Source organism: Mycteria americana, chromosome Z (assembly GCF_035582795.1).
Source record: "Mycteria americana isolate JAX WOST 10 ecotype Jacksonville Zoo and Gardens chromosome Z, USCA_MyAme_1.0, whole genome shotgun sequence".
NCBI classification, from domain to species: Eukaryota; Metazoa; Chordata; class Aves; order Ciconiiformes; family Ciconiidae; genus Mycteria; species Mycteria americana.
This window is the reverse complement of record NC_134396.1, coordinates 3423906-3447375: the sequence shown is the minus strand read 5'-3', so window position 1 is coordinate 3447375 and position 23470 is coordinate 3423906. Positions and strand designations below refer to the sequence as shown.

At 56.5% G+C, this 23470-nt stretch overlaps 1 protein-coding gene across 1 annotated transcript in view; it reads right to left on the bottom strand.

Annotated features, from left to right (window-relative positions):
* Window positions 1–23470, bottom strand: part of CNTFR (ciliary neurotrophic factor receptor) — a 190849-nt gene that overhangs the window by 8346 nt on the left and 159033 nt on the right. The window contains exons 5-7 of the mRNA XM_075526927.1: window positions 14414–14531; window positions 13421–13587; window positions 5830–5993 (exon numbers count right to left, since the gene is read on the bottom strand). Coding sequence (XP_075383042.1) covers window positions 5830–5993; window positions 13421–13587; window positions 14414–14531 — 449 coding nt within the window. The remainder of the gene's footprint in view (window positions 1–5829; window positions 5994–13420; window positions 13588–14413; window positions 14532–23470) is intronic.

The window sequence follows — 23470 nt, the reverse complement described above, 5'->3', positions numbered from 1 at the left end:
TGTGGCTGAACGGCTCCCTTCTGCCTTAAAATAAAGAGCATCTTTGAAAGCGGAGCTGTGAGCTGGTTAGTAACGGGACTCTTTCTCCAGATGCGCTGTCCCCTCCTGCCAAGTGACAACTGGCAGAGCTTTTGCTTGCGGCTGCGGGGAGGATGGGATCAGGGATGCTCAGGGCACCCAGCACCAGCTCTAACCCTGCCCGGCACCGGCATCTGCTGCCTGCAGATGCATTTACTACGCTGATGCAGTGGGCTGCGGTGAAAGCAGATGGGTGCAGCTTGTGCGTGGGCACTGCGGGGCAGGGGTGCCTGCCTGGCACGGTCTGCAGGCAGGCAGGGAAAGCTAAGGTTGCCGGCACCGTCCTGCCCGTGTGTAGCTGTGCGAGCATGCAGGCGTGCACAGGCACACGGGCGAGTGCATGAGTGCTCTGCTGCTCAGTGGCACCGTCAGGGCTGCCTCTGGAGGCCTCATCGTGCCGGGTGCTCAGTAGGTTTAGGTCAGTAGCGGTTGCCTGCAGTGCTGAGAGCACCCAGGCAGTGCCAGCCAAGGGTCCCAAGCCCGGCTCCATCCCTGGAGCTGGGGGCTGGGATGGAAAAGGTGATTTCTGAGCATTTCCCGCCTCTGAGACACTCTGCTCCAGCCCTGCCTGTCCCACGCCGAGCTGCGAGCGACACTATTACAGCATCAATATTTTGCTCCCACCTATTAATTCCTTTTTTTTTCTCCTTCTTTTTTAATCACTGACTTTGCAGCCGGGAGGAGAAGGGAGAGAAGTGCCGCAATAAAATCTACCAGGCGTGAAGCTGTAACCCAGCTCGCTTCAGGGTGACCTCCCTGCCAAGGTCGCCTTGCAAAGAGGGGGAGCGCAGGCAAAGCAGCAGAGGCATGGGGGGGATGCAAATGGGCGCGAAGAAGTGCACCCGCCGCAAAGTGACATTGCCACCGTGCCGGTGGGGACGCAGCTGCAGCGGGCGATGGCACTAATTGCCTTCCCCAGCTCCATCCCTCCTCCTTGCCCATTGCAGGCAGGATACACATTCGCACACACTTTCAGGTCATTTCAGGCTGCCTCAAGGCAGGAACTTCTAGAGACAGCCTGTGAGATTCACCTATTTGACCGAAAAATGTTGCTTTGCCTTTGGAGATGGGCCTGAGCCCACCCTGGCAGTCACATGAGTGATGGTGGCTGGCCCAGAGGACCATGCCCTCCTCACACCAACGAACCCAACCACTAAATATTTGGCAATACCCACAAATTGCCCACTCCTGTCCCCAAATCCCCATCATTTGCCCGGATCAGAGCTGCTCAGCAGCAGAGCCGGCACAGACGCCTGCGTCGGGGGCTCTGTGGCCCCAGCTCCTAAAATCCCAGGGTGGTGGGAGCACCTCTGCTTGCTTTTCCAAAGGAGGATGTTTCCAGCCTTTGCAAATGCTCACGGACGTGGCTCTAATGCTTCCAAAACAGAAGAGGAAGAAGAGAACCCAACCACATTATTAGCTTTAAATATCTCATGACCTTTTACTGCAAATCTCAAGATCTGAGGCGCAGCCCGCCTCACGGTTCGTTAACATTTCATGTTGTCAGCGTGGCCAATGGGTTCAATTAGACTTTGCGACGGCATCTGCAAATTGCTGGCAACCCACCGGAGGAAATCCTCCCTTGGCCTGGCCGCCAGCTCTGACGCTGCTTAAGAAATACCTTCTGAGCCTTGCCATGGTCCCGGGACGTGCACCAAGCTGGTCAGTGCTCAGCACATGAGATCTCCCCCCAAAAACTGGGAAAAGGGGAGATCCTGCTCCAGCAAATGCTACGAGGTGGGAGCAAGCTGGGTGCAAGACCTGCCCTGGGGTCCCCAAAGATGCTCGGGATGGTGCCTGGCCACCCGCCTGCATCTAGGGGTGAGGGTGCAGACACGCTTGCGGGGAGATTGCATGTGTGAGCGTGGCGATCGCTGCTGTTGCGAGTTAACTGAAGGAGCCTGTAAAACCAGAAACAGGCTATTAGCAATCCATTAGGAAAGGGTATCCAGTTCCAGCCTAGGTAAGCCATTAGAGGAACATCTGAGAGCATTAGGAGAGCTCACTTGGGGCCAGGATGGGGCTATAAAGCAGAAGAGGAAACCACACTAATCTGGCTTGAATTACAAACTTAAAAGCAGGAGAAAAATAAAGGATACCCTAAACATTTAATGTTTTATATTTAGGAGACAGAAGGGGAGATTCTGCCAAAAGGAGAGAATAAAAAAACCTGTTTAGGCTACAAATATCCCATCTCTCTTCTGGCAGCAGAAAAACCACCATCCCTTCTTCCAGGAAGGGAGGAGTGTGACTTTAAAGTCGCTTGAGTTTCAGAGCAAGCTCAGTGCTGGTGGGGCGGAGGGGAGTCGGTGGCCACCTGATGTGACACGATGTGACGCGGGTGCATCCCCAACAGCCGGGAAACGCCTGTGCCCAGGTTCGAGGGAGCTGCTGCGAGGTGGCACGATGGTGCAAGGAGCATCCGGCACGTGCCCTGCCGCACGCTCATGGGGAAACTCATCATCATCCTCTCTCCACGATAATAATTCCCAGAGCACATCATCATAATTCCCAGGGCAAACTGCAGACAAGAGCTGCTAAGTGGCCTGAGCGGAAAGGTGCTGCTAAGCAGGGGAAAGGGAGTGCAAACGGCATGCTGGGGCTCAAACCCACCTTTGCAAAGCACGGGGAAGGGGATGAGGGTGACCCCCCCCGGCTTGGGGTCAGTCCCAGGTATTGCTTGATGCGGGGGGATGCTTGGGCCAAGCATCGCCCGTCTCTCTCTGGGAGGGAAACTGCATCTATGGCTCGCTCGTGCAGCAGCGGTCTTGATAAGATCCACCGCTCCTGCCACGGACGGCTTCATCTTCTGGTGCCAAGCCCTGGCATTATTAAAATCCTGAAAGGAAGAGCCTGGGAGAAAGCAGACGCTGATTGAATCAGGCCCTACGGTATTCGACAGCTCGACATCCATCTGATCCTATTAGTGCTCATTCAGTCCTGCCTGCCGAGGTGCTGTGCATAAATCAGACCCTGCAAAGATAACGGGAGGCGGAGGGGAGAAAGGGGAGCTGCTTCTTCTGCCAAGAAACGCCACGTGCGAGTGGGGCCTGCATGGATATTCCTGGCTCTAGGCAGCCTCCAGTGCTACCTTGTGGGTTTTCTCCTGCAGGGACGCTGGGCTTCCCGTGGGGCTGCCAAGGGGGTGGCAGGAGATGCTTAAAACCCACAGCCGGTGCATGGCAGGGTTGCCACGAGGAGGCAGGGACAGGGCTCAGCATGGGGACCTTGGGCACACAGGGCTGTGCCAGAGCACGAGGTCACCCAGCTCTTCCTGGATGTTGGTGGAAACTTCTCCTCTCCCTGCTGGGCTCCCAAGCTGCCCCGTTGTCTGCAAGCAGGTTGTGTGCAATGGCTTGTCCGTGCCAGCAGCCAGTGGGGATGGCAAGAGCTAAGATGGGAGCCAGCTTCGGGCAGGAGACCTTCACCTCGGCAAGAATTAAGACACCCCCATGCAAGTGTGGCATGCATGACAGCCACATCCTTTCTCAGGGCACTTGTCCCTTCAATGAGAGACCCAACACCACTACTGCAGGATGAGCTGGATGACCGAGCTAGGCTTGGCCCTCCAAACCATGTCCTTCCCTCTCCTGGCTGGATGTGGGGGAATGGGGACACCCCCCAAGATGCCAACAAGCAATAGGTTAAGCAAAGTAGAGCTCAGCATGGCTTGGGCATGCTCCCAGCATGCTGGCATCGGCAGGGTTCATTTTTGGGTGCAAACCTCTGCATTTGCAGGGTGCTTGGCTGGGCTAAGCAGGCTGAGCATGCCAAAGGGGTCTGGGGTCGGAGCGCTCCGGCTGCTGCAGTGCTGCCATCCCCTGGTGTTTGGGAGATGATTGAATTAGGCTTTGCAAATAATTCATCTGATGAATAGTGGCAGTTTTCCTCAAATCATCCACAAATCAGATTTTTCATTACCCAGCCAGCAGGGCAGAGAGTCAGAAAACAAGGCTGGTACCTCACTCGCTGAATACTTGCACTTGCTCACCAAGCAAATTATTCCTCAACCACACTTCTCCATCAGCCAGTGATGGGGGACATGTCTCTTGCAAGGGGATATTGATTAAAAGCGGTACCCAGGACTGCTGTGCCCTCCCAGGATTCTGGGAGACGAGCCCTTCCCAGCCCTCCTTGCACCCTCCATGAGGGCTGGTACCTCGAGCTCTCTCCGCAGCTCAGGGTATCTTTAAATAGCAGAAATCAAGTTTTACTGTCCTAGAACTGCCTTTTTTCCAGGCTGGGTGGCCCTGCCACTGATGTCGCCAACACCTCCATGTCTTTCCCACCATTGCTGCCTGCCTGAGAGCACCGATGGAGAGGCCACACCGTCCCCTCGGAGGCCCTGCGGTGAGGGGACTGGCACGGTTTGACCCCACGAATATGGTACCTAATACCCAGTGATGGAGGGACCGGTCACCCTGGGGGTGTTGAGGTGGGAGGCAGCTCACTGGCTCTCCCACCATTTTTGGGTGCAAACCCCTGCGTTTGCAGGGTGCTTGGCTGGATCAGGCTGTGGCAGGATAAAAACATCAGCTTTTACCGCAACAGTTTCACACCTTGAAAAAACTGACATTGTGTTTGGTATTTCCCAGTAATTCTTCCCCTTTTTTTCCACAGCTTCTACAATTTGAGCATTTCTCCCCCAAGTGAAAAAAAATATCCACAGCAAACTAGTACCCAAACTCCACCTCTGCTTTCTGACCCCTCGGGATGCTCCGCAGATGCTCTCCTGCTCCCAAGACGAAGCAAAGGACAAAGAGACAAGCGGGAAAACCCTCTCCCAACCCTTCTCTGATTTTCAAAGCCATCAGCAAACGCTTCAATCTGAAACATGACCTGCAGCACTGTCTCATCAAAAAACCCAACCAATGCAAAAAGAAAAAGTCGCCGAGACACTGGCATCTTGCAGAGACACGAGCAAAGCCTCCCATCCCCTCTCTCAGCCATTTCTCTCCCCAGGAAGAGCTGGCCGGCAGAAAACCCCGCTTGGCTCCACGACGCAGGTGAGCTCCCCGGGGACCGCGTGCTGCCTCCTATTTGTCTTTTTTTGTTGTTGGGCAAAACACTTTATCAAGCAAAGCACCTAACTGGCTTTCAACTGGCCCAGCTCGACGCAGGGGGGATGCTGGGTGAGCCATGCCAGCGTAGCAGCACCTCTCCTCGAGCAGCAGATTTCTTTCCTTCACAAGCGGAGCATGCAAGCAGCACACAGAGGACAAAAAAAAAAAAAAAAAGCCCGTTTGTTATCTTCCTGCAGCTAACAAATGAAATCTGTGCTCTGGGCTGCCAAGGATTTTACTGAATATTTTTTTTTAAAGAAACAAGAAATAAAAGTAAGAAATACGATAACATCGTGGCAATCGCTCTGTGACTGTGCTCTGAGTTACGGCGAGCGGTATTTTATCTTCAGTTCAAAATCTAAATGTGGCAGAGGCGCATTTAAATGTGGTGACATTTATACTTTAAATGCCTTTTACATCTCGTTGGCAGGTTTTATATAGAACATATGTATGGAAAGTAGATAGGGGCCGTGGATGAAAATGCAGAGCCGGGAGAGCCTGCAGAGCCATTTGTAGGCAGAATGTGAGTTAAAAGAAAGACGGAGAGGAAGACAGAAGGGAGGAGAGATGGAGAAGGAGAGGAAAAGGGTCTGGGTTGCTTGAGCAGTAAATAGACATTTTTTTTGGTCCACTGTTCCCAGTCACCAGCTCCCCCCACTCCCTCCCCAGCCAGCTCAGCATCACTTACGTGTTGCCACTGGTCCAGGATGAGGGGCCGATACCGCAGGAAGAACTTGAGCGGGAAAGACTCGGGGTCAGGCCAGGACGAGGGGTTTTGCCATGACACCTCCAGCCTCCGAGGGTTATTGGGCACGGGTTTGGCGACCACGCTTTCCGGAGGGTCCGGCTTTACTGGAAGAGAAGAGGGTGACTGGTAAAGCTTTGCATGTGGCATCCTTCCTTACACCCCTCGGCACAGCTGGCTGGGCTTTGCACCCTGTGCTTTCCAAGGGGAGCAGCCAACACGCAGAACATCCTTTCCCCAAACTAATTAGATGCAAATCACCTTTTCTTGTCCAGGTCAGTGATACGGCTGTCCTGGCTCAAAATAACCACCGTGAACGAGGTGCCAGTACTGGAGACACATGGAAACAACCTGACCAGGGATGCAGAGAGCATCCCTACTCCCCAGGGCTGCTTGGGTCAGGGCGAGGAGCCCACCAAGCCCAAATCCTGCACTTTCCTCGCACCTCCTGACTTCTGGGAGTCTGACCCACATTCAAACCCACTTACCTCGCAGTAACATGGCAGAGTTTGACCCTTGGGTTTAGGGCTGGGGTTTTGGGGATTCAAAGTGTTGGCCCATCATATTTGCCAAGGGTGAAGGATTGCCATGGTCACCTTCCACCCCAGGTACCTCACTCTCAGCCCTGCTCTGCTTTTGGGATACGGGGATATTTTCTTGCTACCTGACAAGTATTTCAAGCGAATATTAATCGCCTGTGAGCTATGCAACGTGCCTTGAAGTTGCAGCCAGTTTTAGAGTGGTGGGAGCAAATCACAGACAGGCTGTGGTGAATGGCATTGCCCATTGCAGAGCGAGCCTTGCTCCTTGCCAAGGGTTTGCTCAACTCCCAACAGCTCAAACTCCCAATTTGCAATAGCAAAGCTACAAAAAGACCGAGATTTGGGTACACCCACACTTCTCCTTTTCTCATGGCCAGGAAGGAGCTGGGCACGGGGAGCTGGGCACACAGCTATGTCTGGGGTGGAAGAGGGCTCACTGTGCACTCTAAGAATAGCAATGCACATGAGTCCTCATGTCCTGAGAGGGCTCTCAACCCCCTCCAAAGTCCACATGCAGGCCAATGCATCCATCCTGGCCTGAAAAATCTCTGGATTGAGATTTTTCTCAATGGTCCTCTGGCTCTGACCACCTTGAGCAGCAGCTTGTGAAGGTGCCAGCATAAAACCCCACTCCCAAGCATGGAGGAGGGATGCTGGGGCTGTGGGGAGCCTCTCTCCGCCTAGCAGAGCTCCTGCCCTGCACTCAGAGGTCTTCTCCTCCATGCTGGCCCCAGGGGTTCACCTGCTGCAGGTGGGAGGTGATGTCCACACAGGGGCTTCGCCTCCCCTGGGAGATGAAGGAGGTGGTGGTGGCAATGCTCCCTTGCCAGCCTGCCTGCCTGCTGCCTGCAGCCCTGCCCTGTGCATGAAGGGCATCTCTCCCTCTGCTTCAAGCTGTATGGAACCAGGCACTGATGTGGGGCCAGTCTGCTGCAAGTGGAGTCGTGTGTGTGCCGTTCGCTGCCATCCCTGCTCCAGGACCACGGTGGCATCGCAGAAACTGTCCCTGGGAAGACACCCTCCCTGCATCACCACTGCTTGCTCCTCTTAGGAAAAACCAGCCTGTGATGCTTTGAAACCTGCTTTCTTGGCCATGGGTGAGGCAGAGGGGGGCTGCTGAAATGAAGCCACAGCCCAACCACCTTGGTGGGACCCAGAATTGGCTCTGTTCCCCCCGACAGGTAGCCCACCACCACCACCACCTCCATCTCCCCAGCCCTCCTGCTCAGCACCCTGGGACACAACCTGCTGCAGTCCTCCTTCACCATCATCTTCACCACCACCCTGACAGCCTCTCCTGCCTCCCGTCACCTTCCCTCTGCTGCAGTGGGTGCAAGGAGGGTTGGACAGCTTCCTCCATCCCCAGTGCACCTGCTGCTCAGAGGATGCTCCCAGAGACTCAGGGAGCAGCTGGTGAGCAAGCACCCATGGGCCTGACCACGGGTGCCCAGTGCCACCTCCCAGCTCCCATTGACCCCTCTCTGCAGCAGGACAGGACACAATTTTCCATTTACAGCTTCATCCTCAGCGGGAGGGATGACTTGCTGGGGCTGGCCATGCTGAGCTACTCCAGATGGCTGTGCAATTCCTCCGCTCACTTTTGAATCCCCGGGCTCGGGCTGGACATCAGCTTCCATCAACAGGGACTTGGAGTCCAAATGCATGTGGAAAAGTATAAATCCAGCGCTGGCTCGGTGGTCTCGGTTTGCAAAACAAAAGTCTGTTCGGCTGAACGAATGCAGATGACTGTGAATTGCGGCTCTGCAGCGAGGAAGTGGGAAGGAAAGCGCTGGGCTGGGGATGGACACGATGGAATACTCCCTGGTGTAATGCAGGGAGCCTGGCCCTGCTTTTTGGCATGCCAGCCTGGAGCCATGGCAGAGGGATGCTTAAATACAGTTGTGCCGGGCAGGGCACATGTGCTTGGGCACCAAAGAAAGATGCCACTGTGCTGGGTCGGAGGAAAGCACAAAAGAAGGTGCCCCGATGCCGAGGGGGGAGTCGCCTGCCCATTTTGCAGGGACGTTACCCCCAGCCCCGCTCCGGTGGGTTGGAGACTGTCCCTGGGGTGCAGGGGAGGGCTGCCCTGGCTCTGAGCGAGCATGGCAGAGCCCAGCCATCCAAGGGGCTGTGCTCCTGGCTGCGGCGAGCCTTCAAGCAGTGCTGCAGGTTAATGGGAAAACCAGCAGTCCCTGCTGCCTCCCCATGTGTCCCCCCATCCGTGGGACTCCTGCCCAGGCTAGAAAGCGCAGCAGTGCCAGCCCCTCCAAAAGCACAAAGCCAAAGCTGTTCCTGCCACGTCCTTCCAAGTTGGCGGGGATGCAAGAGCCAGGAGAGGGGACCACACCTCCGGCAGCTGGTCCAGTGAGGACAGACCTACGTCTCTTAGGACAGACCTCCTTACACTGTGCTCATCAGGGGAAGCACTGGGGCTGCTCCCGCAGGGGCCAGTTGAGGAGTGGGGGGAGACAGGCTGTATCCAGCTCCCTGATTTCTGCGTGACCTTGAAGGAGTCCTTTATCCTCTGCAGCCTCCCAGGTGCCTGCTCCGCACACGGGGACGAGCACTCTTCCTTCCCCAGCCTTTGTCTGCCTCCATTTAGCCCACACATGGCGAGGCAGGGGCTGTCTGGCTGTACATCAGCCAGCATAATAGAGCCCTGTCCTCGGCGAGGGCCTGCAGGCAGTAACGTAATAAAAGCAATAATAGTAATAATAATAATGGACGATGGGCATTAGGCTGAGTACTGGTTAAGTGGCTACAAAACCAGATGTAATATTATCCCGCAGAACTGAGGGAGCATCTCCAGGCATTCCTGGGAAGGGGACTTGGCTGGGAGGCAGCTCACAGCTCTTCCCACTTGGTTTTCGGCTGCTGCATCCAAGCGAGGGCTCGGCGTGCAAGGAGAGCCACGGAGAGCGGCTTTTCGTAAAGGCTCTGCACGCTCACGCTTAACCGCGAGTCTTTAGCTATCCATCGCCCCTGGCTGTTGTTAGACACATCTCGAAATGAAGCCTGCAGTTGAGAAAGGCAGCTGAGACCCCGCAGCACGGAGGGGCCTGTCGCTCATCCCGTCTCTCCAACGAGTGCTAAAATGGATCCCTTGCGGCCGTTAAATATCCCCTGGCATTTTCCATGAGCAGAGGGATATTAAACTCCATGTCTTAGCCAAATGTCAGTCTAGGTAATTTAATGCTGCCTCCCTAAGTAGTATGAATTGAACTGACCTTCTGCCTAGGCAACTGTATACCCGTGTTCAGAGACTCTGAATTTTGTACAGACACAGGCACGTTTGTCCTCACGTAGCCCCTCCGAGATGCTCTGCGTCTTAATTGCCCCAGAGCCGGAGCTAGGAAGATCAAACAATCCTCCCAAGGTCACGCAAGGGTTGGGTGGCAAATCTGGGGGAATGAACCCATGTCTGCAAGGCCCTGTCCAAGGCTGCCTTCCTCCTTTTAAGGCTGTGCATCTTCTCCTGCTAATTTGCCCCGGGCTCACAAGCAGAAGGGTGCTGAGGCAGGATGCCGGCGTTGCTGTGTGGCAGCGATGTCCCTGCTTTCCTGGGGGATGCACGTGCCGGCTACCTGGTTCTTGGCTGAAACACAAGTGAGGAAGGTGGGGTTGTGTCCTGGAGGGCCATAAATGTCCCCACTCTGTCCCAGTCACCACGAGGGAGGTGCACAGCTCCTGCCACAGCACCTCACTCCTCCCTGGCACCTTTCTCTGCCTCCAAGCCCTCTCCTCTCCAGCTTTTCCAGCCCCTTTCCCACCTCCTCCTGCCTTGGGCTGGAGCCCTGATGTCTGCAGGGCTTTGCAGAGCCTTGCCCTCCCCACACTCACCTTTATTAATATTGATACCTTTGCAGAAGACATAATTATGAAAACAATTTCCAGGAGTGAGATGGGGAGAAAGGCAGCCCGGATCTCCTACTGATGAGAGATGGGGGCCAGAGGGCTGGAAAACCTCTTCCAGTCATCACTGAAAATGGAAATGCAGAGCGACCCCTCACAGCTGGCTGCTAATCACCAACACGGCACGACCGCCAGCAAGGCATGGGCATAAAGAAAGTACCAGTCATTTTCCACTCAATTAGAGCCCATCTTCCGAGCAGCTGGGGAAGGAATTTTCTGCTGGGGGCTCCAGGGAGGGAGGAAGGAGAGAGGAAGCAAAACCAAAGGAGGTCACTCGTTCCCAGGAGGCTTTTTGTGTTTGCCCAGGCTGGGCGCGGAGTCTGACTCAGCAGCGGGTCTGCTCCCGGCTCGGCCGGCTCCAGGAGGAAGAGCTGCTGGCCCCGCGCTGCTCTTGCGTTGGCTGCAGGCTGCTCCATCCCCAGCAGGCCATGAGATCAGGGCTTCACGCCCGGGGTTTGACCTCCATGCAGAAGGTGTGATGGTTTTCTCTAGGCTAAGTGGAAAACACAAGGCAGGCTCTGACATCCCCAGCTCTGGGATTTTAGGAGAAGCATCATGCAGTCGCTGGTTGACGCCATCTCTCCATTTTAGCAGGACGTGTGTGCATGTCGCGATGCTCCTACGCAGCATTTTTCCAACGAGCCGATGCAATGGCTTTGTCCTGAGCCGTAGGTTTTCCACCTCTCTATCTAGCAGAGCGAAATCCAGCACAACTTCCAAGATGAGATCTCAGCCCAGCCGATGCTGGTAGAGGTCCCCAGGGAACCTGCTGGGTGCTAGATCCACACTGCCAGCACCCACCACGCTGGGGCACAGCCCCCGGCGTGCAGCCACAGAGAAGAGAGCCAGAAGAGACGCTGAAATGCAGAAGCTTCTGCAAGGAGAGCAGGCAACCTGGGACAAAATTGGCTGGCAAAATAAACTAACACAGGGAACTTGTTTTAATTGGAAACACCGGGGTGGCACACGGAGAAGCTCTGTTCAGGGTAGGCGGCTGTTGATCGGTGGCAGCTGAGTTCATCCTGTAATGACTCTGCTGAGCCTGTCGACTGCCTGCTTGAACACTCAATCACCACCGCATCTATGCTTCTTATGCACAGTGGCTGTACCAAATCCTGAGGAGGAGAATTTCATAGCTGTACAGAATGTGGAGATTTTAAGGTCACTAGATATTGAAGTGTTTACGGGAGCGGGCTGGCTCTGGAATGCAGGACACAGCCCTTCCTGTCGGCACTGGCCCCTCGTCCCTTCCCCGAGTGCTGTCCCGCAGGGTGTTAGAGCATCTGCCAGCTGGTGCCGGGCAGCCTCACCTCCCACCGCAACCGCCGGGACGTGGCCAGGCACCCTGCACTGCTCCGGGTGCCCTTGCAAGAAGAAGCGGTATGGCACCTATGCTAACGGCTGGCCCGGGACAGCACTGCCCTCTGCTCACTGCTCCTCTGACCCAGGCTGAGTTCAAACTGCTGGGCTGGATCCGGCTTGTGCTGGTGCTGGGATGCCCGGGGCTTGCAGCTGGGTGTGCTTCCCAGGGTGGTTGCCCTTGTGTGCTGGACGGAGGACCAGATGTTTGGGAAGCCAGGCAGGGCATGGGTGGGATGCAGATGTTACAGGACGATGCCCTGAACTCCTGCAGGAGGGAGTGCAAGGAACTCGGAAAATGCAGCTTAATTGCTGCCCTGGGCCCTGCAGGCTGGAGGTTACCTTCATTTTTAAGGAGTGTATCTTCCACAAACACAACAATTTCCATTTAAAGGCACCCGAGTGACTGAAACTCCACTACTTCCCTGCTAAGCTCCTTGCCTTGTTATCAATGTTCGCAATGCACAGACAAATACAGGCTTCAGATGTGGACTGTGGCTGCAGGGACATGGCAGGACAGTCCCTGCTCCAAAATAATTTCCCTGCTCTGTTCAGAGCTGGCGCCTTGTTTCTTGTTTGATGTTTTCCGGGATTTGGGGTAGAAAGGGAAAATCTGGGATAGCAGTGGAGCTCCTCTTCTTGCACTCCGGCATTTCCAGACGCTCGAGACTGGGACATGCAGCACATTGAAGGCAAAGACTGACCGCTGGCTGCACTTCACGGATTCATTTATTTGTTTTTCTGGTCCAGTAATCGCCACATGTAACCAGCAGATTGTTTTCCGACGTGTTCCTGAACTCTATTCTCTCCCGTTTTTCCTGTTCTTTGAGGATGGACAGTCTTGTCACGGCACCGGCTGTGATCCGGCTTTGGCTGGTGGCAAAAGCGCTGTGCCCAGCTCCCTGCGGTGCTGTGCTTGGCACTGAAGTGCTCGGTCCACGACGGTCCTTCACAGGCAGAGGAGCATCCGCACTGCGGGCCCGGGCACGGTCGGGCAGCATCCCTGCGGCACAGCCGGCGGCACGGACACCCCGGCCCCCAGGGCCTGCTGCTCCGTCCCACATTGCGCAGCACCGCTGCCTGGGTGGGCAGTGAAGAGGGGCGAAGGGGGAACAGGGTTTTTAGGAGCATGTTAGGTAAGGGCTGGTGGACCTTGGGAGGGCTTTATCCTGACTAGGGATGGGGGGAAGACGATGGGACGTTTCAAATTCTCTTCCAATCCTAATTCCCCTGAGTCTGCTTCCAGCACGAATACCAAACCTCTCTTTTAGGAACACTCATAGGGTCAAGAAGGGCAATGCCATTTTGGACCACACCAGTTTCACAGCCCTCTGCCCCAGTACATGGCAGCCGCTTCCCCAGCCCCCAAGCAGGGAGGAGCTCAGCAACCAGGGGAGACCTGGACCACTGGGGTGGGACCAGGCAGGGCACCAGGCCACCCATGGGACCAGCATGGGGGCTGCCTGTGGGCATCCTGCCTGGCTCCCCCAGGAAACTCAGGTGCCGGCATCAGTTACAGCAGGGCCATGAGAATCAGGGGGGCACGGGGAGGATGCCCGCGTGGTTCAGACCCCAGCTCCATCTCATGCACGGACAGGCAGAGGCTCCACTTGGAGAGCCTGCCCCTTCCCTGGCCCGTGGCTCCAGCGGGCGATACCGCGTGCAGAGCAAGCCAACCCCAACACCGTCTCGGAGAGGCCAGTTGCTGCCGCGGAAGTTACCTATGGCGAACTCGTCAAAGGTGAGAGTGGTGGAGTTTTTGCCCAGAGCATTCGTGACTGTCAGAGTCACCTTGTACTTCACTGTCGAGAAGAGCTGGAGGTATCTGATGTGACACCTGTTTTTAGGAAAGGCATCCTTCTCGCAGACCATCTCTCTCGTGCCATGTCTGGAAAGCAGAGGCGAGAAGAGCTGTTACCTACGGAGCAGTGCTCGGGGCGGGGATGCACCCACGCTGCTGGAGGGAGGAGGCAGAAGGAGCAGCGCTGTGTCCCTGCTCTGCCCGTGGTGCCCATGCACCAGCCCCTGCTGCAGCCAAAGGGCTGCTTTCCCCCTGCTGGGGAATTTTGCATGCTCCTGTGTGTGACGCTTTATCCTAAGCCTGCACAGGGACTGCGGTGAATGTCCTCATGTTGGCCCCAAGGAAAGGGTAAGACCCTGCTGGGGTTGGGGTTGGCTCTGTCCCTCCTGTGAGAGGAACGGGGTCTCCTTTCTGCTGGTCACACAAGCCCCAGAAGGCAATGCACGGCACCAGCCTGTATAAGGGCTGTGCCAGGACACGGGCACAGGGTGGGGGACAATGCCATGCCATGGCCAGTTCTAGGTGAGGGACACTGCTGCTGCCTGGCTGCAGCCAGCGTATGGCAGAAGGGAGCATGGCTGTGCCAAATGTGCCGAAAAACAGAGGGCACAACCCCAGAGTGGACAAGTGGTGCAGAGAGGATGGACTTGGTGGGCATGGAAAGGGGGCCTGGGAGCTGGGGACTTTCCTGGTCCCCTCTGGGGAAACTGGAACTTTCCTGGGACAAAGCCCCAGTGCCAAGCATCCAGTTTGAATGTCCCTGGAGCATCCTTCCCCAGGCCCATTTTTGAGACACCGATCCCATACACTCAGCACAGGTCAGACCCACTGCCCCAGGACTTCACTTGGGACCTGCTCCAGGCTGCAGGGATGAAAGCTCGCCCCACTGCACCCTTCCTTCCCGGGCACTTACATGACAGAGATGTTGAAGGAGTTGGGGATGTAGGTGGGAGTGGGCAGGTGCCAGCTGCAGTAGAAACCCTTCGGGTAGTTGTTGGACCGGCACATCAGCACTGGGTCCTTCGGGGGGGCTGCCAGGAAAAAAGAGCAATTACCCGTTGAGGTGGGGTTATCACCAGGTCCTGAACAAGGGGATGTCCCTCCACTCTCAACTGCTGCCATCTCAGGAGGGGACGCAGTTTGCAAGGGGAGCCTGGTCTGTGTTTATCAGCTGCTCAAATCACCTGGGGGCCTTTGTCCCATGTCTGCTGCTGAGGTCCCCCATGAGACCTTGCTTTGGACTGGGCTGTGCACAGCAGCTCACCTTCTTCCCTGGCAGCTCACTGGCTCTAATGAGAGATGGAGTGGCAGAGGAGGCTGGCAGGTACCAGGGGAAATTGTTTTCAAGGCTGCGACAGAGACGTCGCTGATGGGGAGGAGGTGCTGCTCTCTTGACCCCATTAAGCTACAGCGCTCGTGGCTTTCTCTGCCACATCCCTGGGGAGTGATAAACTTGTTGAGGGATGATCCTCCAAAAGACCAGAGGTCCTCAAAGGGAGGAAGAAGGACCACTGATGGGAAGATGAGGAGGAACAACCTGAAACCAGCAGAGAAAATTCAGCTCTGCAGGAGGACTGGCAGCGTTAACGCTTTCAGCAGCGGGGCAGAGCATCCCATCCCGGGGCCCTGACTCCCAAGAGACACGGAGGCAACTGGATATAGGACGAGAGCACGCAGCGGGGAGCAGCCTTCCTCTGGCCTCATCAGCTGGTCCTAGAGGTTTTTCTCTTCCTAGGCAGAAGAGGATTTTAAACCCAACCAAGTGTTCACACTTGGCTTTTCACAACCAAGCGTTTACACTTCGGCTTTCCTGGATATACACGCACTCTGTGCCCTTTGCAGGAGCATAGCCAGAGCTGCAGGAAGACTCTGCAAAATGCTGAGGGCTGGTGCATGTGGGAGGATGAGATGTGATGCCTTTCAGCTGATAAATTTTGCCCTTGTAAGGTGGTAAAAATCTTATCTGAAATGACACCAAAGTCAACTCCTCGGTACCTGGACATTTGCATTGCTAAGAGCAGAGTTTGGCCCTTAACTGCAGCACCTTGGCACAGTACCTTGCCATAAAATACACTCCCTGGGCTGGATGTGCATCAAGGTTCCCTCGGAAAGGCTGTCTCAACCTGTGACGGTCCCTCTTTCCCTCCCTTTGTTAGCCCTCGTCCCCATGCATCCACCCGGGATGTCCCAGGACACGCTCTTCTCTCTAAGGAGAGGTTTTGAAACAAACCTAGCAGACCTGGCAGCCTCAGCGCAAACATCGCTGCTCACCACCCCACTGTGGTTCCGGCAGCACTCCCCACCACACACTAACCGCTCTCCTCCCTGCCTCTGAGGCAGATGCCTTACCCATGGCCATTACCAAAAATGAGTTGCAAACCAGGATGCAATGATGCAAGAGTTCAGGGAGCACCTCCAGGCTGGGAAACTTCTTCCCCCAAGGGCTGCAAGGTCAAATCACAAGTCCCACAGCACCATGCATGCACGGTATCTTGCTACGGAGTAGCCCATACTGATGTTGGTGCAGGGAAGCCACGCACCAACCTAACACCCCTCTGCATGCCGTGCCAGAGAAACGCAGCGAGCCAGCTAAGGGTGCCCTCGCTGCACCGGTGAGCCGGCAGCACCAGGAGGATGCCAAAGCCTCAAGGCATCGACACAAAATGGGACATCCCTGCAGCCATGTCTGTGCAAATCCCCCACGGGGCACGCAGCCCTGCAGAGCTGCTGCTCTCCTGGAGGAATGCTCGGCCCTGCGTAGGTGCAGCCCAGGCCTCGCTGGCGTAACATGCTCGGGAACATGTCTAGGACCAAAGCAGGGCCCTGATGGGAAACAGCAGCCCGACCGTGCCCTCTGGAGGGGGCCAACACAGGCGGTTTGCCATGAGCACGGACTGCCAGGGTAGGCTGCCGGGACCCTGGCTCAGCATTGCACAGCGGAGCCCATGGTCAGAAAATAATGATGGGTTTTGCTAGAAAAGCTTTCTGGGGGTATGCCATGAGCTCCAGCTGCAGCACCCTACTGCAGTCTACAGAGGGGAAACTGAGGCACAGGGCTTGCAGGCATGCTGGTGCCCCTGGGGCAGGGCTGGAGAGGGAGCAAGCAGATGACTAGAGAGCCAAGGGCATCTGAGTCAGGGAGCAGGGAGAGGGAGAGAAGGGAGAGGGAGAGGGAGAGGGAGAGGGAGAGGGAGAGGGAGAGGGAGAAGGAGAGGGAGAGGGAGAGGGAGAGGGAGAGGGAGACGGAGAGGGAGAGGGAGAGGGAGGGGGAGAGGGAGAGGGAGAGGGAGAAGGAGAGGGAGAGGGAGAGGGAGAGGGAGAGGGAGAGGGAGAGGGAGAGGGAGAGGGAGAGGGAGAGGGAGAAGGAGAGGGAGAGGGAGAGGGAGAGGAGGGAGAAGGAGAGGGAGAGGGAGAGGGAGGGGGAGAGGGAGAAGGAGAGGGAGAAGGAGAGGGAGAGGGAGAGGGAGGGGGAGAGGGAGAGGGAGAGGGAGAGGGAGAGGGAGAGGGAGAGGGAGAGGGAGAGGGAGAGGGAGAGGGAGAGGGAGAGGGAGAGGGAGAGGGAGAGGGAGAGGGAGAGGAGGGGGCTGGCAAGGAGGGGAGGCTGTGCCGGTCCGCGATGCGTGTTCCTACTAATGGCTATTTCAGCCTTCAGCCAGCAGACGAAGGCCAGAGCCTGGTTAATGAGCCTCCCAGCTAAATTATTCAAGCAGACCCTCCGCAGCAAAACAGAGTAGCTAATCACAAGGCCAGAGACAAGGGCCTGATCCCTACTACAGCTCCATCCTCTTCCTCCTTGCCGGCTCCTTAACCCCGTCTCTGCCCCACAGCTGCCCCCGGGGTCAGGCTGGAGCAAAGGCAGGGCAGCATCGCCCTTTGCAGGGGGCAGTGGAGCCCGGGGGGGTGTCGGGGGCTCCCGGGAGGTGTTTTGGAGGGGCTGAAGGGGTGCAGGGGATTTAGGGACAGCCTTTGGGGTCCGAGCGACCGCGTGGTGGCAGTGTGAGCTAACAGCACCCGCCTGGCACCCGGCAAACCGGGCTGGGGGCTGGACATATTGCATGGGGGGGAGGATGCTGGGGATGCTACCGCGGGCCTCTCGCCCACTTGCTGCTGGTGCTCAGCTGTCCCGCACGACACCAGGAGCCCGGAATCCGGGCAGAGGCAGCTGAGGCTTCAGCGAGCATCCCTGAAGTCCTGCACCGTCCCTGCCCGATGAGGAGGCTCTGCCCTACCCGCGCGGCCCCAGATGCTGCACAGCTGCCGAGCTGCAATTAGTCCGTCTGAGGATAATTTACCTCCGTTGCCTTCAGTATTACGCCGGATCCGGCTCTTGGTGATCTGCGCTAATTCCTCCACCGAGGAGGCTGGGGCGGGCTCATGCCTCCAGGTTTGCTATGCTGGGAGAAGGGGGGGCTGCCCAAACTGCCTCCCGCTTCCATCCCCACTCTGCAGCAGCCTTTGAAGATGCCCCATTTTCACAGCCTTGAATGCCCTGAAGATCCTGTCCTCTGCTCCAAGACTGGAGCCCCAAATGCAGCCCCTAGCCTCTGCCCACAGCATCCTCCTCTGGTGCCTTTTAGCAAGCCAGAGGTGGAAGGAGAGCCTGGGGAAGGAGGACAAACGGACCCTCGTATCTCTGCCACCCTGGTGCCCATGCAGCATCCTCAGCCTGCTGCAGCTGAAGGGATGCTGCTGTATGAAGCCTGTCTCACCCCAGCCATCGCCTTCTCTTTCTGGGCAGGGACAAGCTGTTTCATGGGGATACTCCTGCCACCTCCATGTCTCCAAAGATACATCAGTCCTAGAGCCACAGGCGTTTTGGGAGAGGGGTGTCACGCAACTGCCCCACTTTCCACGTTGATGGGCAAAAAGTCCACCCCACGGGAGAGCGCAGGACCAGTGCGATGTGCCACTCGGGGCTGTGACCACGACACCATGTGAGTGACCGTGACCATGACCATGACTGCCAGGTGCCATGAAAGAGAGGGCTGCAAGCCCCTTCTCAGCTGCCATGGTGTATCGGGAGGGCTGTCTTTGCCCACTCCGCCATGGCGTCGTCTCCAAGCTGGTGGCAGGGTCCCCATCTCCCTATGGGAGATGGTGGCTTGCAACCCCGTTCCTCTCCCCTCCTCTCCCAGGAAAGGCCCTCGCTGGCACAGCTTATCCTGCCCATCAAAGGCTCTTAAAGAGAGCAAATAAAATTGCAGGCTCCAATCGATCCGGCGCTCCGTAATGCTGTCTTTGGAGGTGGGCCAGCCAGTCGGGCTGATCGAGAGAGCAAGAAAGGCAGCGGAGGAAAACAAAGCCATCAAGGGAGCATTAAGGCTTTTTCTGCCCTCAGGCTTTGGGCAGTGCCTCTGGATGCAGGGTGTCCCGCTGCAACCTCCTCCGTCCTCCCCCGGCTGATGTCCAGCTCTCAGCCCCTGCCCAACACCGAAAACAGCCCGAGCAACACATTGCCCCTGCACGGGCACTTCTCCCTGGGCTCCTGCATGCAGCCTCCCTAATCCTGGCAAATATTTACTTCCCCGTTGCCTCATGGAGCTGCTGAACTCTGTAAAGGCAGAGCTCCTTTCTTTTCGCCGCAAACAGCGCCTGCCCTCTCTAATCTGTCTATTAACCTCTCGCATGGCAGGAAGCCACTTCTCCCACGCGCTCTGCTGATGTCCTCTCTGCAAACCCGGCATGTTTAATGCCCGGCTGTGGCGGCTTCCCAGCGTCTCGGGCTGCAACCAGCCTTGCTGCAAAAGCTGGGGGCAAGGGGATGAAAGGCTGCGCCAGAGCCAGGTGCATCCCACTTGGGCACACGGCTCACAAGCCATGCGATGCTCCAGCAAAATTCGGAGCTGCAACAGGCAGCGAAAGCTGGTGCCAGGGTCGTCATCTCTGCAGACCCCACAGAAGACCAGTGGCAGGGATGGGGTTGGCTTTCCCACCACATGGTGCCCCCGACTTTGCATCCATTTCACTGTTGTCTCTCCGGCTTGTTGGAAATAGCTGTTGCTTGACCAGCTCCAGCATCTCTGCTCAGCTGGGGAGAGCACAAGGGGTCTTCGAGGATGAAACAGCTCTGAATGCATCAGCACAGTCACAGATTTTTGTCTCCCTCCCCATCTCTAAAGCCCAGTCATCCTTGTACCCTGAGTCCCACTGCGCAGGGAAAAAGTGTGACCAATCCATTTTAGAAACCACTAAAAATGATCTACAATAGCTTTTCCTAGCCCTGCTAGGTCATGAGATAATGGACATTAAAATCGTGGCATTTTTATATATAGAAAAGTTATTTTGGGTCATTTTTAGAGGTTTCTGAAATGGATCAGTTATAATTTTCCTCTCCTGCTGAGGGCTGAACGTACTAAAGATGCCTTGCTCCACAGGTGGAGGGATACAAAAAATAGTACCGAGAAAAGTTTTAAGAGGCCTCTCAAACACTTCTGTAGGAGGTATGTCTGCTGGTGCACTCGGGGCACATTCGGGCGCCGGACTGCTGGGGGATACCGATCCTACAGCATGCTTGTGGGGTCACCTGTGTAACTCATCATCCTGGTCTCAGGCCAGCAAAGCCTCCGGGGTCCATGACAGCAGCGTGTGCTTGTGCTAGAGCTACAGCCTGCTGCACGTGGGCAGGACCCCCATGCTGCCCTGCACTGGGGGACAACCCCAGCACCGATGCTGTTCTGCTGCCAGACTCCCGCTGTTAGCATCCCTGCCTCTCCCCAGTGCCTGCAGCAGGATTGCTGCCCGCCCTCTTGCCTATGCCTAACATACCCTCCACATCCTCACCCTCTGACTTTTTTCGCACCGCAGCCATGACCTTGCAGGCGATGGGTATGTGCCGATAAGTAAAACGGCACCCAAGTGCCAGAAAGCAAAGCTGCAGAGGCTGGAGGGCACAACAGGGACCCACTCAGGTGTGAGATGCCAGCCCCGAGCACGCGGGCACACGTGCACAAGAGCAGCACACCCTGCACGTCTGCGCACGCACCTACGCGGATGCTTTTGTTATGCACACGCCAGCTGTAAGCACGATGTATTATTTATCTAACGCTGCTTTTCTAAAATTGTGTCTGTGTACAGCAGGCTGGTAGGAAACAACAAAGAAAACAATGATGAATAAATCATATTTCTACTGCCCGGCTGATCAGGGGAGATCCGCCTGCCGTTCACCACCTGTGCTGGAGTGCAGCCTAGATGGCTGTGGCTAGGGACTGTCCCCTCCACCACCCCGAATGTTGGGATGAGGCTGTGTTTCATTGCTGGAGAAAGGGAGGGAGCTGAAGCTCCGATTTTGCCCTGTTACCCCTTCTCCAGGCTGTTCTTGGATAAGGGTGAGGATGAGGAGGGGTGCAGAGGACAGCAGTGGGGCAGTACAGAGGCATCGTGCTTCTGCACTCTGGGAACATCACGTTCATAACCACCGCTTCTTCAAGAAGGATTAAGCAATTTTTTTTTTTTAAATTCATGTGGCAAAATTCATCTGAGAGAGAAGTAGAATAGGGGTGCATGGCATGGGGTGAGATGGGCTCATCCCTCACTGACCTCCTCGGTGACCTGGGCAAGTGACGGGAGACAGGGTTTAGGTCTCTCCCAGTCAGTCTAAGCCACCCCAACCTTAGCAAGGGACATTTTCAGGGTGACATTCCTCCCCCTTGAAATTAGACACCAAAGACGTATCCTTCTGGAGTGTGAGCCATCCCAGCGGAACACCACAGCTGCCCATTCAGCCAGCACCTAGCCCAGCCCCACCACCCTCATGCTGTAGCATCTCCCCAGTAGCTCCTGAAACGGGCCAGGGACACCTGCGGTTGTAACCAAAGTCCCCTGGCCCCGCTGCCATCTTGTTCCCCAGCCTCAAAGAGCAAGAATTTATTCCCCAGAAGGTGCTGGAGAAAAAGGTGGACTCAGCAAAAGATAAATTTCTAAAAGGCCCTGTTTTACACTGATTGGGGCTCGTAAACCAAGCTATGGATTTTCTCATTTCCCTTGTAGAAAATTCAGCGTGCACATCAAGAGGCAGCGTTGTAAATTTTTGGGCGAGGCATTACTCATAGAGAAGAGAGAGCTCAGAGCCCTGCTTTAAGCCCAAATCATAGTGCAAGCTCCTAGCCCTAAGAGCTGCCTCGCAGCAGGACAGCGTGATAACAGGCTCACTGGAGTTTGCTTCATCCTGCACTGCACAAGGCTGTGCTATTCACGGCACAGCAGAGGTGCTCTTCAAACCTGACAGCTCTCAAGCCTTCAAAAAATTATCAAGCAAGCCTGGTTAAGCAGCAAGAGGAAAGAGCAAGAGGAGATGGGCTCCAGCAACTGCGGCATGGGGTAGGGCGGCTGGCTGGCATGGCAGCCCTCTCTGGAGATGCTCCCGAAGGTGCAGGATGCTGGGGGAAGGTGATTTAGGCAGGTGAAGCCATCAGGCATCCTGCACCCATGACAAAGCCCCTCGTTCCCAGCTGCAGAGACGACTCCCTCCAGCAGCGCTGGTGCTGGGCAGCATTGCTGTCCCAGGGCAATGCCCAGGAGGGTCCTTGGGAGATCCCCCCTGGCACACCGGCACCCCAAACCCAACTGTGCTCCTGCGGGTGACCTTGTCCCCAGGGGCTGGGATGCTGGGCTGGATGCCTTAGGGACCGATGCGCAGCGGGGATGGGGGGTGCCTCCAGCCTTCGCTTGGGACCGCACCACAGCAGAAAGTCCCTCCTAACCCTCCCGTCCTCCATCGGAAACCAAAGAGCAGCTTTGCTCTGAAACAGTATTAAATATTGAACAAAAGAAAGCAAATCTGTTATCTAGGATAATTGGGAGTAAATAAAACATTTAACCAAACCAAATGCAGCTGTTTCTACTTGGAGCCGGCACAGCAGCAGGGAAGCCAGCTCAGCTACTCTGCATCCTTGTTACAGCAGCTGATTATTGTTTTGTGTATAACGGTAGCACCGCCCGAGCGAGGCCGGGGCCCACGGTGCTCAGTGCGGCACAGCCGGGAGGGGTACGCCAGCAAGGCAGGACGCGGCAGCACGGCAAACGCGCCGGGCACGGGAAACCCTTTGCAGTGCTGGGGTTTGCTCTCCAGCCCAGGGAGTTCACGGCGAGGCCGGCTTTCCTCCCCCAACACCTCCGCGAGGGGATTTGCATGTAACATAAACCATTTCAGAGCCAGGTCACTGGTTCGCACATAGCCCCGGGCAGTAATGACCAAACCTCGTTACCGGCTGCTCTGGGATTGAGTGTGCCGGGCCTCCGTCCAGCTCCTGGAGACCTGAAGAGTGGCGCGGGGTGAGGGACTCTGCAGCTCCCAGGGGAAGGTGCTGGCAAACGGAGCCAAAAGGGGCTCCGGGGATGGAGAGCGTGTCCCTGCCCGTGTCTCAGGGCTGGGGCACCCCGGGGCACCGGGCTGCCGTGCCCAGCTGGCGGGGAAGGGGCTGCAGCCCCTGCGCGGAGAGCAGGGGGCTGATGTGCTCTTTGCTTTCTCAGCACAGCTGCCATGGGGCTTCCCACCGCTGGGGTTTGGGGAGGAGAGCTTGACACCCCTGCAGCTCCCACCCAAATGCTGAGCCTAAAATGGCCGGGAAGGATGTGGGGCATGAATTGCATGGGGGTTTCCTATCCCTGTCAAAATAGTTTCTGCTTCCAGGGGACCCTTCTTGATACGGGGCTGGATGCACCGTGCCAAGGCAATGCAGGGGGAAAATGCTTCCTAGCACCCACACGGGTCCCCCAGCAGCTGCTCCTCACCCAAAGGTGCTTGTGGTCGGTGCCCGTGGGAGCACGTCACAGCCCTGATCTCCAAAGGGGAGAAGCTGCCTCCCTTCGTACCCCTCAATAAAAGGCTCGATCAGAGCAGCCCAAAACTGCTCTGAAGTGTTGTTTTCTGCCGTGCCCGGTCTCAGCCCACACCAGCCGTGAGCAGCATGCAGCCCTGGAACCCAAATCTGTGCAGAGTCCTGGAAATCTCCTCCAGGAGCTCAGCTGGAAA